This window comes from Sturnus vulgaris, chromosome 2 (assembly GCF_052056855.1).
Source record: "Sturnus vulgaris isolate bStuVul1 chromosome 2, bStuVul1.hap1, whole genome shotgun sequence".
NCBI classification, from domain to species: Eukaryota; Metazoa; Chordata; class Aves; order Passeriformes; family Sturnidae; genus Sturnus; species Sturnus vulgaris.
This window is the reverse complement of record NC_142244.1, coordinates 101,393,890-101,410,862: the sequence shown is the minus strand read 5'-3', so window position 1 is coordinate 101,410,862 and position 16,973 is coordinate 101,393,890. Positions and strand designations below refer to the sequence as shown.

The window sequence follows — 16,973 nt, the reverse complement described above, 5'->3', positions numbered from 1 at the left end:
AACACAACATTCAGCACTTCTATGGGATTATGTTTTAACTTTATTAAACCTACTTCTCAAATGGAGCCTTCATAACCATGATATTAAATGGAAAGGGGACAGATGGCAAAACACAGATGCCTGGGCACAAGAAAGACCACAGCGGTTCTCGTCTGTCATTCTTTCCTTTTTATCTATAGTACTCTAGTCACAGTATCTTCAGCTCCTGTTTTGTTTCAACCTTAATCTCTGCTAAAATGAATGTTAAAGGAAGCTTTAAGTAGTTAAATAGTAGTTTTACAACAATTTCATGTCACTAGCTTAGTAGCACAAGCAATCTTCATTTCTAAAGCTTTTTGCTCTTTCATCTTAAGATTAAGAGGGATTTAGCTAAGATTTTCCTCACAGATCTTTTCATTCATTGACTAGAAATTAAACAAAAGTAGCAATTCAACCTCTATGTAACTGCTCAGGGACTGAAGCTTACAACACAGTTCTGTTGGTGTAGATGCAGGACTGCCAGAATGAATCAGACTTAGGAATGCACAAAAGGTAAAAAGATGGCACTTTTGAACAGGAGTAGCAGATCTGCAGAGTAAAGTTGTCCTGGACAGGTTGAAGCAGGGATAAAATACATTCAGAGAAATGTACTAAGAGCAACAAGAAGGGTTTGTTTTTGCAAGCTTTACTTCCAAATAATTACACCAGGTACAGACTGATCAGATACTTTTAAGATAAAATGCTTGCTGGTAATGTACTCTCAAGAAAGGCTTTTCCATTGAAACAAAGTAGTTGCTGTACAGAAAGCAGTTGTTTAATGAATAACACGGCCTGTCCTGCAGCCTCAGACTTCCTTTCTCAGACCATATGTGCACATGTATGCCTGTTAGCAGTCAGATTACAGATGGAAGCAATAGTGCACTAGCAATTTTGCTATTGCAAGGACAGCCGTTACTCAGAGTCAATATTGAACAATTTCTCATACAAGTATTCTACCACTTAAACTGCACCTGAAAGCCTCAAAAACACCTGTAGTTTTGTCTGCCTGACTGCAAAAAAGACTGTCCAATAAACACAGAATTTGCTCCTGTTCATCATTATCAAATTAATTCAGTAATATAAAAGACATTATCTCTTAAATGTACAAGTTCATATCCTAAAATAGCAATTTTAGTAAGGATCAAATTCAGCTCAAACACTATCTATAGTTATATATCTGTATTAGGGCTGAAAGCTGTCATAATCTACTGTAAGAGTTTCCTGAGTTCTCTACATATTGCCAATCCTTAATATCACAGTGCAGATATTACTGGTAAACACATTCATAGCTCAGGTTAACAGGAACAAGAAGTTTGGAACTTCTAAGGCTGTACACGAGGAATTTTCCTAAGAAACTGTCACAATGTGAGTTCTTTCAAGTGCTATTAAAGCTGAATGAATAAAGCATTTCTTTTTAAAAAAAGGTTATACTTCAGTTACCCAGTTTCACCTTATTGTTTAGAAACATGCTAGAATGGACTTAAGGCAAGGACACACAATTTTTAAAATGATCAGTATTTTGCATTAAACCATTGGAAAAATTAGTGCAGCATTAGAATAGTAGATGGGAAAAAATGGACATTAAATACGTAGGAAATTTATTTCCTACTTATAAACCTACACAAATTACAGCAACATTAGGCAATTAGAAGACTTGGACATAATTTATATTAATTTACAATAACCATATTAGAGATGAAATACCACTCACAGCAAAAGGAATGTAGTGAGACTGAAGTTTAATATCTAGCATAGTTAAGAAACTGACATCTAACGAAAGAAAAGTGGAATGCCGATTTCATAAAAATATACACATATAAAAGTATCTTTGTGCCTGAATTCCAGAACAGCTTCTCCAAAGTAGTGCTTCTAGAACTTTCAAGTTTTAATTATATTCAAAGTATTCATCATTTGAATAAAGTTGGCAAATTACATTCCTATATTATTTTTTTACTTGATGTCTTCCTAAACAGAAAGCATCACTTATTCAATAATAGGTCACTCATGAATGGAGATTTTTCTTTTTCTCCTTCATGAAAGCAGCAGAATATTACGATTTTAATATTAGAATGAAATCCATTTGTTACTCTATCTACTACACCTTCCCCCTTCTTTTACAGGGCAAGCTAGTCAACAGTAATTTGGCAAAAAGAAATTTAAGTCAACAACAAGATGAACTCGGTTTCGGTTTCCGGTGAAGGTTTACTGTATCTGTTTGAAGAAAGTGATCTGATCTATCTTCAGAGGCTAGAACTCTTCTAACAGCTTCTTCAAAGGCTGCTGCAACATTAGTGGCGTCTTTTGCACTGGTTTCAAAATAGGGATGGTTGCCATTATTCCTGCACCAGTCTTGGGCTTCTTCTGTAGACACTTGCCTTTCATCGATATCAACTTTGTTACCCAGTATCACAAATGGAAAACTTTCAGGCTCCTTGACATCTGCATAATAAATGAATTCTTTCTTCCAGTTGCTTAAGTTTTGGAAGCTTTGAGAGTCATCCACACTGAAGGTTAGCAGGCAACAGTCTGAACCTCTATAGAAAGGAGTCCGCAAGCTCCTAAACCGTTCCTGACCTGCTGTGTCCCATATCTGCATTGTAACAAAATGTCCATCGACTTCCAACTCTTTATTTAAGAATTCCACACCTATTGTATGAAATAGCTGTGCATCAAACTTGTTGGTGACATATCTGTTCATAAGGGAACTCTTCCCAACTCCACCATCTCCTAGCAGTATAACTTTAAGGAGTGATGATTTTGCTGCCATTGTTACAGGAAAAGATTCTCCTGGTTTCCTAGACCTGTAAAGAATAAGAAAATCATTAAAAAGAAAAATAGTTGTGAGCAGCAAATATTGCACACAAATATCTAGAATGTGTTTTGAATTCCACCAACATCAAGTCTCATGTACAAAAACAGGGCTCCACTAAACAGGTGAACTATAGATACACTCCAGTAAGAATACCCACTCAAGAAGACCAAATTTAAGAGGTGTCTCTTCCACAGACTGCAGTCTGGACCTAAGCAGTATGCTGCATAAATTACTGGTCTGTCACTTAAAACTCTTTAAAACCCCCAAACCTTTCAAGCCACCCCCTGCCTTTGTGCTGAAAGGGGATCACATCACATTCAACAAGCGCTATAATTCACTTACACTCACTGTAGAAGGTTCATAGAAAAAAGAGGAGTGAGAATTTTATAGAGCATGTGTCTTGAACTAGCCACTTCAATGCTGTATTTTATTACCAAAGTTATTTTTTAAACTAATGCACTAGGAACACAGTTATCTATGGAACAAATGCAAATGCTGCAATTTTATTTAGACGAGCATTCAGTAGTTTACAGTTTACTCCTTGCAGAACAGCATTGAATGGAATACTACTAAAAGTACTACAAAAGAAAATTTGCTGTTGCTACTTCAATGGTGCTCAAAATGCCATATAGCAAGCCCAAGCCTCCAATGACAGTTCAATTAGGAGGTGTCAACTGTTATAGTAAAACTGCCCAAAAATTCTGGAAGCTCTAGTGAACAGTCTGGCTGCCAGCATGGGGATGGCAAATTAGTGACACCAAAGAAGTCTTTTTAACTGTTAGACTTAAAAAGAAATTTTAAAAAAAATCCTTTAGCACTTAAGTAGATTGATTGCTCATTAGTGCTCTGTACCCAACCTTTGCTCTCTACAACTGTAGTGTCATCTAATACTGTAAAAACGGTGTTTTAATTGCTTGGGGGTAAAGTTTCATTTTAACAAGCCCAAACTGAAGTCCTGTATGAGAAGAACTGTGTTCCTAAACCTGCCTAATAGTTTGGGTTTCAGCCCAAACAGACTTCTCTGAAAATTGCATCTATTTAAAATGGAAATGGGTCAGAAGTTGCCTAGTCCCTCTCTTTCTTTGAGGGAAGGAATGTGGTCTTGCTAGTTGTAATTAGCATTACTGGCATATACATCACCCACAGTGTGGCTGTAGAATTAGTACCTGATACAAGCTGGCGTGAGAGTCATATGACTCTGTGCTGCCTTACAATCACGGCCTACAGTAGAAGCAAGAAATTTCAGGAATTTTTTTATCAGTGACTTTCCATCTTTGAATATTTATTTGGCCAGACACAATCTACAGTAAGACAGAAGGAGTAGTTGGAAGCCTCAACACAAAAAAAGTCAAAATACAAGAAACTGACTGCTTCCATTAAAAATTGGTTCAGAGCAAGTAATTTAATTCATTCATACTGCATAATTAACAACAATGTTTATAAAACCTTAATTCTGTACAGGTTTCTATGATAATGAAAGTACTTAGAAGCTACAAGAAGATAGTTCATTTGCCTTTCAGAGAGCTACAGATAATGGCTATGGCTCAGGTTATGAACACATGCATTTTGGTGAATGTGAAAAGCCTTATTAGTCACTGGACTACTTGCATAAGAGTTGCAGGTTTATGCTTAACTTTTGAAAATGGTCCAGTGTATTTATTTACGTCTCCAGTTTCTACATCAATAGATAGGAGCTGCTCCTTAATAAATAATGCTTTCGTGGGAACAGAGGGTACTGAATGTTCTCCTGTTCTTCCCTACCAGTGCAGGGAACAAGTTACAATTTATTTTTCCAGTCCTGCAGAAATCAGAAGCTCCCAGAAAGTGTCTGCATTTTTATCAATGGCAGTTATTATCATGAAATTGTCCACAAGGCCACATTTTAAACAAAATACATGTAAGGAAAGTATTAACAATATCTACTACTTTGTGCATCTAGAACCTGCAAAGTTAATTTGCACAATTTTAACTATGTGGGCCATTCCAGTGAGGTCTGTGAGACTGGTGACCATAAAATTAGTCTTACTGGGTAGACAATTACAGACCAACCAGAAATTATTAAAAGTGGACCAAACCGGTCCTTTCACACAAAAGCTATAGAAAGTCTTCTGTGATGTTGCAGGCAATGTTGCTTTTCAGGACATTCCATAGCTGTCATGCTAGGTGTGAATTAATTTTTTGTAAAGTTTTTAATCCAAAATAATGGAAGATACACTCAGTCATTTAAATAGATGCTCACAAGCTGCATCTGAAGCACCAAAGAAGCTTGTTTAAAAGTACTAACAAGTATTTTTGTCTGAAAGCAGCCAAGACTTTACACATTTACAATTTTATTACTATATAAGGGACTCACCTGCAGCCACACTGATAATGTGATTTAGAGTATCTGCTGCTCCAGAGTGGTATTTTTCCAAAGAGCAGACTGCTGCATTTTTTTTTCTGATTGCACATCTTTAAATAAGTTAAGATTTTTAAAGAGCTCAATATTTGTAATTGTTTTTTCTGAAGTTATTAAGCCTTAATTATTGTATTATTTGTTGGAGTGTTAAGACACGACAAGAATTAATGCTATTTCTCCTATTATACAACTTATCTGTATAATGTGCGTTTTGACAATGCTTTTGGAAGGGATGGTTAACATACAATATGATGTTTCTGAAGATTTACTGCTTTAAATTTTTCAGTTTCAATCATCATTCATCATCTGAAAACAAAACAAAAGCTTAATTCCTAATGTCCATCTGACTGTTTTACCCAGCATCAGGACTTGCAAGACCGTACATAATTACACATAACTGTTTGTTCCAGTTATTTCTTAGTGAGCTACACAATTAGTTAATGTAAAAGTAATCTCAACCTAGTAGACAAAAAGGCTGTAACAAGAATAATTTTTCCTCACATTCTTCAATCATTTTAATATTCAAACCAAATAAATAAAAAGCAGCCCCCCTCTAGTTCATTTTGATAAGCATTTCTGAATAGCTTCCCCTAACTTAGAAGGATTACAGTGCTTAAATCACTGACTTCAATATTCCTGTTAAAAGCAGGGAACATTTTCTACTAAATGTAATTTATAACATAATCCTATACCGTAACACAAAAAAAGTAAATTTAATTGTTGCCTTTCAAGATGTCCCTTTTAAACAGTAAAATGAATTGCAAGTCAAATATTTCCACTATCAGTCCAAATATCTGTTGTCACAACGAAAGAGAAACAGCTAAGCAACCTCAGAAAAAAATCAGTTTGCATTACAAAATCCAATCCTGCAAAGCTTAGTGAAATACCACTGCCTTGTCCAGTCTATCCATCTAGATTGTCTTACTTCCATATGTCAGCTTAATATCTGTCTTTATTTTGAGTACAAATACCTCTCTTGCTTAGGTACTGAGGCAGCACTCAAAGAAAAACAAGATTCTTGGGTCTAGAAAGCCATAGCAGCAACATATAAACTCAAGAATTTGTCCTTCTTTACTATAAAAATAATTTCATAGCTTAAGAAGGCCCTGCTCACACCAGTGCACTGAAGGCTGAACACAGTTGCTGAACTCAAGTTCTACAGAAAAACAGTGCTAGCAAACACAGTAACTGCATTGTATCTATAATGTCAGCAAGCTGCAAACCCTACATACACTATTAAGCAAACCAAGGCAATTGGACCTATTTACAGTTTCATTTTGTCCCACACTGATGCCAGCCACTGCAGCACATCAATAAAAACCCAAACAAAAAACACACATAGCAACTGAAATTCCACCTCCATTCCCCTTTTCTTAATAGGGCATCAAAACTTGGATCTATTGTAATAGCACTGCTGAACTGCCTCAGGATTTTTGAAGAAACAGATGCAAGGGACACTTCTAATTTCCAGACAATTGCTTCTCCACTTGTATTTACTTTCTAACTGGGAAACAGGCGAGGAAATTTGTTTCAGTTATCACTATCATTCAGTGGTCACTGATGAACCACCTGCTATACAAAGCCAAGACTAAACCTAAAGGTTTTCTTGAGGATATGTAGTACACTGTCCTTTAACTGAAGCTGTTAAACATAAAGCAAACTCAAGTTTCTTCCCATCATGTAAGTAATCATGTTTACTTACAACCTAATATGCTATCAGCCAAGACTTACTGAAAAAAGGAGCCATCTTTGATTTAAGAAAAACACTAAAGTTATGGACAAACAGAATTAGCAATTCTACAACGAGCATAACACTGACCATGTTTCACAATTTCCTATCCTCATATTTACACATACAAGCATATCTATTTCAGTTTTGAAGCTTATTTACAATTTTATTTACTAAGTCACCATATTTTGTTAAGCCACTGGTATCAGATTAGAAGTTTAAAAAGGCACACCACTGCAAGTATTTTGACTGAAAAAACCATTTGCCTTTCAATAAAAATGTAAACTCCCTCCCTCATTAGTAGTTGTTTTTTTCCACACAAACAAAGCATTTGACAATAATTGCCAGGCTAGCATAGAAAAAGTAGTTTGTTAGTTACAGTAGCCCATCAAAGAATGACATTAATTGCTTCTCTGTGAAATGTCTGAAAAGAAGTCCCAAGAATTACGAGAGTTGCAGCAGAAAGGGCAGAATGAAAGGGCAGAATCCAAAACTACATAGTTTTCAACACTTACTGTTTGTAGAGGTTTTACATTTCTCAGCCCTCAATCACTACAGCGGTTAAACTTGTTAAACTATAGCAGATCTGCAAGTTTCCAAAAATCTGAAAAGAAAGGACAGAAGCACATTTTCTCACTTTTCTCCTCTTAGCCAATCCTTGTTCTTATATTTGGGAGGTAGTGGTTTATACCCTGATCAATTAAATGGAACAAGAACGCTTTATTAGTGCATAAGAGGCCACAAGCGTGTTTGACCATGAAAGACTTTTTCCTCAATTCAAAGGAAAACAACCAGATATCAAGTCAAGCTGCTACAAGCTTTGTACTTTTGAATGTGTTACAAGCAGAGACACTAGTCAGCCTCCAAACTGACCCTCCCGTCCACGGGGCATTGATGTAAGAGGCGTGGATCAGGAACACCCTTTTACTGATAGTCACTTGGCAGTTGCCTGGAAGCCCTTCAGTCATACAGCTCGACCTACCAAGGTCCTAATCTTGCAAGTGTTCCTTCCTGTATCTGTGATTTCACCACTGCACTATGAAGATAACCCGTCAGCAAATTATTAAACATCTATCCAAAAGAAAATACAGGCTATCTGAAGTTGCCTCAAGTTGTAAGCAGCCTAGACATGCTTGATCTAACACCAGAATATCACTAGAATTTACTTGTAATTTCTTACATGAACCCAACCCAAAATGAACTGTCATTCAGCTATTGCCACTCATCTGGATACCAAAAAAGTTTGGGTGTTTCTTTGTAAGGTTGTTTTTGAGTCCTTTGAAACTCAGGATTCTAGTTCACACAGTTGCCTGGCCTGACTCAGGGCTATGAAAGAAACAGCGGTCAAGGGAAGGAATCGTGAAGTTCACATAACCCTTGGATCATTAAATCGTTCCAGGACCTACTGCCAAAATCACTTCATTTATTCTAACTTCTAGCTAGACTCAAAGTCAAGTAGCAAAATTTGTCAGGAGAAATATCTACATTTATATCTCTGCCAGTTTAATCTTGTATAAGCCTAACCTTAACCTCCTAACTCACTCCCCAAATTCAAGCAGAATGAGCAAACTTATTTATTCGGATTTAATCACAGTTGACATTTCTCAGCAATTCACAGTTAAACATCTTGAAACTTAAATATTCTATTACTTTCAGCCAACTTCAAAACACCCTCTGGTGCTGCTGCTCCTGGTCCAACATTGCTAACAATGCTGGAGCTATTTGACATTCTCCTTGCAACCTACTTCTCTATTACTGCTTCCACTCTTTCAATAACTTATCCAGCAATTATTTCTGCCCAAATGTGCTCATCTTTCTCCCTTGCATTAGTTTCCTTTTTCCTTCAGGGAATCTTAGTAATAGCAGCCTCTGTTGGTAGAAGGCTACCTTGTACATTCATATTCTTCCCAGTATAACTCTTGTGACTAAAGCCCATCCCTAAGGCATTAAGTGGGTTACACTGTACCAGGCCAACACACTTCTCTGCTCTGCTGAGAATGAAAACAAAAACAAAACACAGAAGAGAATGAAAACTATTAAAAAACCCAAATAAAACAACAAACCCTAAGGACTTATTACAAGCCTTTTTGCTGGGAAGTTTTTATTAATTGTGAAATGTTTATGTAAAATTCCAATCCTAAGGAGCTGGAAGATCTGTTTCCCAGACTTTATTACCAAATTGACACAAAATAAAACAAAGCTTGAAATCTAAAGATCTTATTTGACCTTCTGCAATTCTTTTTTTCCACATATTTTTCTCACATATTTCATATTTGAGTGTTTGAGCACTCAAAAGCAAAACAAGGACTGCTAAAGCAGACTTTTTTGGTTTGTTTTTTTTTTTTAATGTGCATTCTCTCTTATTAACTTTATGGGAAAGGCTTTACTAAAATTAAGACAGCAAAGACAGCTCCATAAACCTGAATGAAGACAGAGAAAAGTAACAGTTCATTATAAATTTGATGTTGGTATGAAACACAGATATAGCTGTACTATCCTTTGGTTAGGTGTCTCTGAAAATAAAAGTGGTAAGGAAAAATGTTTTAAGATTTATTTTGGGTATGCCTGCTCTCCCTCGAGTCTGCCATTACAGCTTGTTACCTTCAAAGCTACTAAAAGTCATGGAAAAACACTTTGAAAAAACAAACAAAAAAACACACACACAAAAAAAAAAAACACACACAACCACCCTTACTCTAAAAAAAGCAAGCACTGACAACTTCAGTGTTGCACAACACTTTAAAAGTAAAGACAAATAAAACCCACGTGCTTATTTAGCATAGCTGTAAATTATTGTGGACAAGAAGGAAAACAACACATAGGATGGGAGGCTGCATGACAGCTATCTGCAGACAAGCATTTCAATTCCTGAATAAAACTTACTAGACGAGACTTCCCTACTTGACTGTCCCGCCCAAGTTAATAAAACTTAAATGCTCTCTACGTATCTAGTTATATGTAACCTTGCTATAAAAGCCACTAATGGAGGTTTTAAAAATTATTTTTCTTGCACTATTCTGTTATCCACTCAATTGTTTTGCACAAGTTACACGTAACACGGATTTACTCACACCGAGAGCAGCCCATTCCCATCCCTGCCCTCCCAGCCACGACCACACCTGAGCCGCAGAGGCACCTGCCGCCACTGGGAACTCCCCGGCCCTGCAGAGGGGCTGAGCCAGTCACTGCTCCGAAAAAGAAGAACTGAAACCCAAGGACGCGCTGAGCAGGCGGCCCCTCTCCATCACAGAAGCCATTAGGTTGGAAAAGACCTCTGAGATCACCGACACCACCCCCTGACCCAACAGCACCGCGTGAACCAGCCCACGGCACTGGGTGCCACGTCCAGCCTTTCCTTAAACACCTCCAGGGACTCTGACTCCACCACCTCCCTGGGCAGCCCGTTCCAAGCACACAACAAGGAGAAAAAACAGATAAAAAGAGCTTTAGTACTTCCTCTGTTCACAGTCTGAAATGCGTTGAGGACACAGGCACGAAGCCGAGTTTCACCCTGAAAGACCAGCGATCTCTCAGGCGTGAAGAAGCGCTGCAGGGTCGGCGACCGGCCGTGCGCCGGCTGGAAGGAGTCACCGCCTGCCCGGAGTCACGGGATCCCGGGTCACGCCACATTCCCCGCCACCCGCACCGGCTCTGGGGAGTGCCCGAGGCCCCCTCCCACGGCGGGCCCGGCCGGGGCTGCCCTCCCGCTCCCTGCAGGCTGAGCCAGGGAACACCGGGGAGCGCGCCTGGGATCTCGGACAGCGGCGGGGGAGCGAGCGGGGAACGCGGCGGCAAGGGAAAGGAAAATAACGCAACCTGACTGAGCTCCAGACCGCGGGAAGAGAACTGCCGCCGCTCGCGGGCGCGCTGGCGAGGCCGATCCCTGCCCGCGGGAAAGGCCTGTAGCCGCTCCTGCCGCCGGTCCCGGTCCCGGGCTGCGCCACCGCCGCCGGGCGCTGCGGAAGGAACGAACATGGCGGACAGGCGGGGGGCGGGACCGGGCACCGCGTGACACAGGCCCCGCCCATCTGCCACGCCCATCGGGTGGCGGCCACGCCCACACGGGGACGGCGGAGAGTCACTCGGCCCGGACCCGCGGGAAGGTGCGGGAATGGGAACAGCGGGAACGGGAACAGCCGGAACAGGGGGACACGGGGACAGAGGGAACACAGAGGCAACGGGGGCGACTGTGCCCAGAGCCAGATCAGGGCCGGAAAGGCCCATCGAGGGCCATCTCTCATCGATCATTATCGTGCGCCACTGAGAGCGTTCCCCTGGAAAAGATAACACTTTTACAAGCTTAGAATGCCCTGCACTATTAAAACCGAAAATGTCTTTATTAAGTATTTGCCGGTCAGAGTTAATTAAAGGCAGTAGTCTCACTGTGTTCCACACTAAGGGCCCCAGGTATGCAAACTCACAATTTTAAGGCAGCTTTGCTTTACAAGTAGAAACATTTAAAATTGTGCTTGTGTGAAGGAATTCATTGAAATACAAAACATTTTAAAAAGTATTTTTAAAAAGTAGCCAGGCACTTTTTTCTCCTGTAGTGATTCAGAATAACACCAACTTGACTGTTTAAACAAGATCACAGGGAAAAAAGCTAAAGGAGACAGTGATAACAGTCTTTTCTGCGCTCTTATAACCTCTCCATGAGGGCAAAGTATAATTAAAATGAAAAAACCAAGAAATTAAAGAGGTTCCCACACCATGAAGAGGAATAGGTGATGACAGGCATAAGTACACCCATTTGCTCAGGCAGTCATCACATGCTTCTGATTATAACACAGATGCAATCAGACTGGAATTACCACTTGTAGGGCTGTCTTGTTTTAGATCAGACATCAACACGGCCCAAGGAATGGAAAACAACATCTCAGTATTGTCAAAAGCAGATGTCTGCTACTGACAGGAACAGGATTATTAAAAGGCAGGCCATGCTAGAGGCAAATCTGATGATACCAGACCCATTTTTATCTAATAAAGCTGGACTTTGAAATTTTTTAAGTGCTTTTTTCCTAGAATCTGCTTTCATCCAATTCTACAATAAAATACAAGTAAGTGCTGGAGAGGAAGGAAGGTGGACTTTATATTATGGTAATTCTAAGGTATATAAGTTCTGATCAATTATGGCATTATTTTATGATTAATAAAGAAGAAAAAGCTGCATTTAGAACTGGAGGAAATAATTACTCTATTTTGCACTTAATACCTTTTGGGGGGAAGCTACCATGTTTTTGTTTTGAAACACATTGGATACATGTGAGAAAATGTAGAATTACAAGATAGTTTGGCTTGAAAGGGACCTTTAAACATCATCCAGTCCAATCACCCTGCAATTAGTAGGGACTTCGTCAACTAGACCAGATTGCTCAGAGCCCTGCCACCATCAATCTGTGCGACCTGTTAAAGGTATTATCACCCTTGTAAAAAATTAATTTCTAGCCTGAATATAGTCAGTCTGTCCAGTCTGGATCTATGCTCCTTTCTCAACTTACTGGAACAGGCCCTGCTAAAAAAATCTATCCCCATCTTCCATATAAGCCCATTTTTAGGTCCTGGAAGGCTTCAATGAGGTCTTCACAGTCTTCTTTCCTCCAGGCTGAACCACCTGTCTCATTCTTTCCCTACAGAAGAGGTGCTCCAGCCCTCTGATCATGTTGGTGGCCTCTTCTGGACCTGCTCCAACAGGTCCATGTCCCTCCTGTGCTGGTAACCCCAGAGGTGGATGCAGGTAGAGTCTCATGAGCTCAAAGTAGAGGAGCAGAACCCACTGCTACCCACGCTGCTTTTGATTCTTTCTGGGCTGCAAGTTCACATTGCCAGCTCATCCACCAGCATCCCCAAGTCCTTCTCCTCAGGGCTCTTCTCAACCCAGTCAACTCCCATCCTGCATTGATATAGTCAGGCTTGCCCTGATTCAGGTACAGTATCTTGTACTTGGCTTCACTGATCCTCATGAGGATCCACTTGAACCCAGTTTTTCAGCTTGTCCAGATACCTCATTTTTTCAAGTTCTATTTAGAAATTAAATTCTTGAACTTCTCAGATAAGATGTATTTTTATTTCCTCTACATGGGAACATATAAGAAAAGAACCACGGTGTAACCTTGGCTACTATGCTCATGATTTTATAGGCATAATGGATCAGCATCATAGGGTTACTCTCATGGTTATATACATGCATGAGTGCTTGAGGATCAGGAACTGAAGGCCCTTTTCCCTGTGTCCACTCTGTTACATACCATGTAACAAACCCTGTAGTTGCTACAGAACAACACAAATTGCAGAACAATTAATGTCTCTGACAGAGCTGGTCATGTGAAGCCCACCTGCCAGTCCTCAGGTCAGACAGAAGAACATGCAGTTTGAAACAAGTGCACTAAAATCACTGCTGTTTAAATTCTGCAGACAGGCAGGGTCTCAATGGTGGCTGCTGTGGGGCTGCCCCTGTCTGAGGCTGCTGTTGGACCATCCCAGAGGTGGGGAGCAGGGCTGGGGCAGTGCTGGTGGGGGCAGTTGCTTCATATTCCTATTGCCAGCAAGAGCCCCGTTTTGGCTCAGTGTACAAACCTGGTGCCCCGTTCCTGCACCCCACTTTGTGCACCAAACTCCATCTGACAGCACATCCCCAGACCTGCCTGGACTTTTGGCAAATTATTTTCACTGGACCTGCCTTGCTCTTTTTTGGGTGCTGCTGGACAGTGACCCTTTTAACTGAAGCCACTGTCCCTGCCTGCCTTGTCACCCACCATCTACCTCTGGCTTGCCTCCCCCTGTGCAGCAACCCACCCTTGCTACTCCCTCTCATGCACCTTCATCTGAAAGCTGATTTTGCACCCTTAAGGATTTTGTTCACAGAGGTGTATTCATGAAGTGTTGTTATGCCATGTCAGAGAGAGCAGCACAAAAAACACCCAATGGCAAATAAAGGGCAACTTTTTTTGTGTGAGTAGCGGGAAGTTCTGTATCAGCAAAGCTCTCTTATAATAAGAGCTTGTGAATAATACTGTTTACCATCTGCAGTTGGCAAGAAGACTATGTCCCATCCTGGCAAGTGATGACATGGCCTCAGTAAAACATGACTTTGTCACCTCTTGGCTGAATTACAGCAGTACAAAATAAGGGGATATGAAGTCATCTGCCTTTATGGCTCTGTTAATACCAGAATGCAGCAAGCCAGCTTCCAAGCAATCCAAGAAATTATCAAAGTGCTCTTGTTTCTTTCCTTATCTTCCAGGCAGTCAGTGAATTGGGCCATTACACCCTGAAGATTCCCAGGAGGACTGTAATTCAACACATTTGCTCCTTAACCACAGCCTGTAACCAGCTAACTTTCCTTCTTGGGACAAAAAAAGAGCTGTTTTTTTGTTTAAAGAGTTACAGTTCTTCGCTTTAGTAGCAAATGTAGATAGCACAGCAGATGGAAAGGAACACACTCTAAATGAAAAATAAACAGCACAAATTTCCTTTTGGTTTTGAAAAGAAGAAAGGGTTACAAACAACAAATGGCAGCTGAGTACCTCCCTAAAAAGTGCACTGTAAGAGGGATATGACAGAGATAGAAAAGGCACTCAGCAGAACAGAAGGAAGTGGATCTGGCAGAGGATCTCTAGGAACCACAAGGAGTTTTGTTACTGGTGTTAAGGAAGCGACAATTACTACAATTAATAGAGCCCTCCAGATATAGAATAGTATCTTTGTTTTTACATTGAAATTCATTGTTAATTCAGCTCTCATCTTCTTAAGATATGCATCACAAGTTCTGCAGCTACAGGGTGCTTGATCTTTGAGGGCAATTTATGTTTAAGACCTTATTGCTGCTGTTAGATCACAGGTTTCAATGAGTTGAATGTACAGCATCTCTGGAAAACCCCGTGAAGACAAATACAGACTTTAACCTTGTTCAGAATATATTTGTTCTATGTTTGTGGGGATCACCTCTAATGACACACTCCTTGTAGGAGTAGCAGCACAGACATGCTAAACATCATACCCAAATTAATCGTCTCTGCTTTAAAAAGTTCAGAGATCTTTTTCTCACCTAGAATGAACTGAAAAAAAAGACTTCAACAATTTAAAAGAATCTCACTTTTCAAAGCTTTTCTTTTGTTTCTGGACTCTACTCCCTGTGCTCCAGTGATCTACACCCTCCTGCTGCTGTACACACTACGTAGTTGGAACTTGCCTTTTTAGAGACATTTTGAGACAAAGCATATAATCTTAGCCAGTCAAAGATTGTAAGCCTGCAGAGTTACACATTTAGTGATGGGCGGTTCAAAATAAAATGTTACATATTATGTCACAAATGTAGTCAATGTTACAGACGCAAATTTTACCCTCGAAATATATTCTGTCAGAAACACCCTCCATGCCTTGTAATACTTCCCTTTGCCAAGATAAAATTTGGATGAGCTCTACATTACTGGAATGGCTTCAAAACCAACTGCAGGCAGAAATTATTTATAAGTTGTACACAGCTAAAATAAAGTCTTCTGCTACATGGTGTTCTGACACAGCACAATGCTGGCAACAAAGCTCTCCTCAACAGGACCACGACCTTCAAAATGACTGCACACAATCCTGCGCTGGCTGTGATCCACTGACACAGGAGTGTTTGCTTTCCTGTAGTTGCATTGAAAGCTAACAATAATACTTTACACAAAAGCACTGCCACTTAAGCAGGACTACTTGTAAGCATCAATTCCAGCAGACAAGTAAGGGCTAGGAAGGAAGTACTGAACAGTAGGATAGGACAATAAGTCCTTCGTTACACAGCTGAACACTAAAGCTTTAATGTGTATTTTACATCAGTGCAATTCCCCTAAAGCATGTATTTTTACATTATAAAAATCTAAGTAATGCTGCTGAAAGGTAATTGTTAACCCTTCATAGAATGGAAAGATTTTTCTTCTTTTTTCAGTAGAATAGTTTAAGTGTCTCTTTACAACATCAGGTTACACGTCATTTTCTCCATATACAAATAAAGGCCTGTCTTTTAGTCCTGGCTGGCATTTAGCTCACCAATACCTATTTTCTCATCTCATGCCTCCAACTCCTTTCTGAGAGGTCATGCAGTTCAGCCCAAAGGAGCTGACCAGCCTCAGCTGTGTCACAGTCAGGTGGGTGCAGAACTGTCCTCAATTCCTCCAGCAAATACTCAGCAGGTTTCTCTGCTCTGCTGATACATTTTTACCTTGAAGTGCTAAATGCCTGTTGTGCATTTGTAAAAGACACGGGTCTCTTTCTCTCGTGAGAAGAATTTTTTTTTAAATTAGTACTTCTAGTAAACAATCAGTGAGAATCCCATTGACTCTGGAACAAATCCTTCTATTCATTTTTTAAGGGTAATGTGCACTATATAAAAACATTAATTTTCTCAGTTCAGGACAAATGTTCCAGTTCCAAAGAGGATATACACTAAAGAAAGTTATTAACTACTACTAATTTTATTAAATAAACATTGATCCAGTAACATATTTACATCATTTTCTGAAATAATCCATTGTCTGATCCTGCATTAATTTCTTTGCAGTATCAGGACTCACCATCTTACATTATAAATCTGGTCTGCATACTGATAGACTGTCACAAGTCCTGTTTTCCTTCTAATAGCTAAAAACAACAAAGCAGAATCTCATTCTTGCTTTTATTTGCTAGCTGCTTTCTACCCCCTTTAATGTTCTACTTTCTTTTTTCCTGTTAGAAATTACCACTCAGACCAATTTAATAATCTAACACTTGCTTGCAAAAAGTGATTTAATTAAGGAGTGAATCCATGCTGAACATTATGCAATGGCCACAAGTATTTGTTTTGCAATTTCCATTGCAAATGGAAACTGCAATTTCCATTGGAGTTGTGGAAACTGTTTACTGTAAATGAAACTTATGTTCTGTGAAATAACTCCTCCTGAAGTTAAAAAAAATTTCCAAGTATCCAGTCCCTTCAGGAAAAAACTCAGCACTTGGAATAATTTTAATGGATTTACTAGCAAATATTCCACTCAGATACTGTG

The 16,973-nt window shown here is 39.7% G+C and overlaps 1 protein-coding gene across 3 annotated transcripts; it reads right to left on the bottom strand.

Moving 5' to 3' along the window:
- Positions 1–648: 648 nt before the first annotated feature.
- RAB9A (RAB9A, member RAS oncogene family) lies at positions 649–10,962 on the bottom strand. 3 transcript variants are annotated; one of them, XM_014875827.2, is made up of 3 exons: positions 10,774–10,911; positions 7,473–7,561; positions 649–2,819 (listed from the first exon to the last, which is right to left on the bottom strand). In XM_014875827.2, the coding sequence occupies exon 3, from the start codon at positions 2,783–2,785 to the stop codon at positions 2,180–2,182; it is 606 nt and encodes a 201-aa protein (XP_014731313.1). In that variant the 5' UTR covers positions 2,786–2,819; positions 7,473–7,561; positions 10,774–10,911; the 3' UTR covers positions 649–2,179. The 3 variants fall into 3 exon arrangements, with proteins under 3 accessions (XP_014731313.1, XP_088016335.1, XP_014731314.1); XM_088160209.1 differs by lacking the exon at positions 10,774–10,911 and adding an exon at positions 10,411–10,429; XM_014875828.2 differs by lacking the exon at positions 7,473–7,561 and having other exon boundaries at positions 10,774–10,962.
- Positions 10,963–16,973: the final 6,011 nt, after the last annotated feature.

Coding starts and splice junctions, on each gene's coding strand:
- RAB9A (XM_014875828.2), bottom strand. CDS start 2,785: ATGGCAGCAAAATCATCACTCCTTAAAGTTATACTGCTAGGAGATGGT.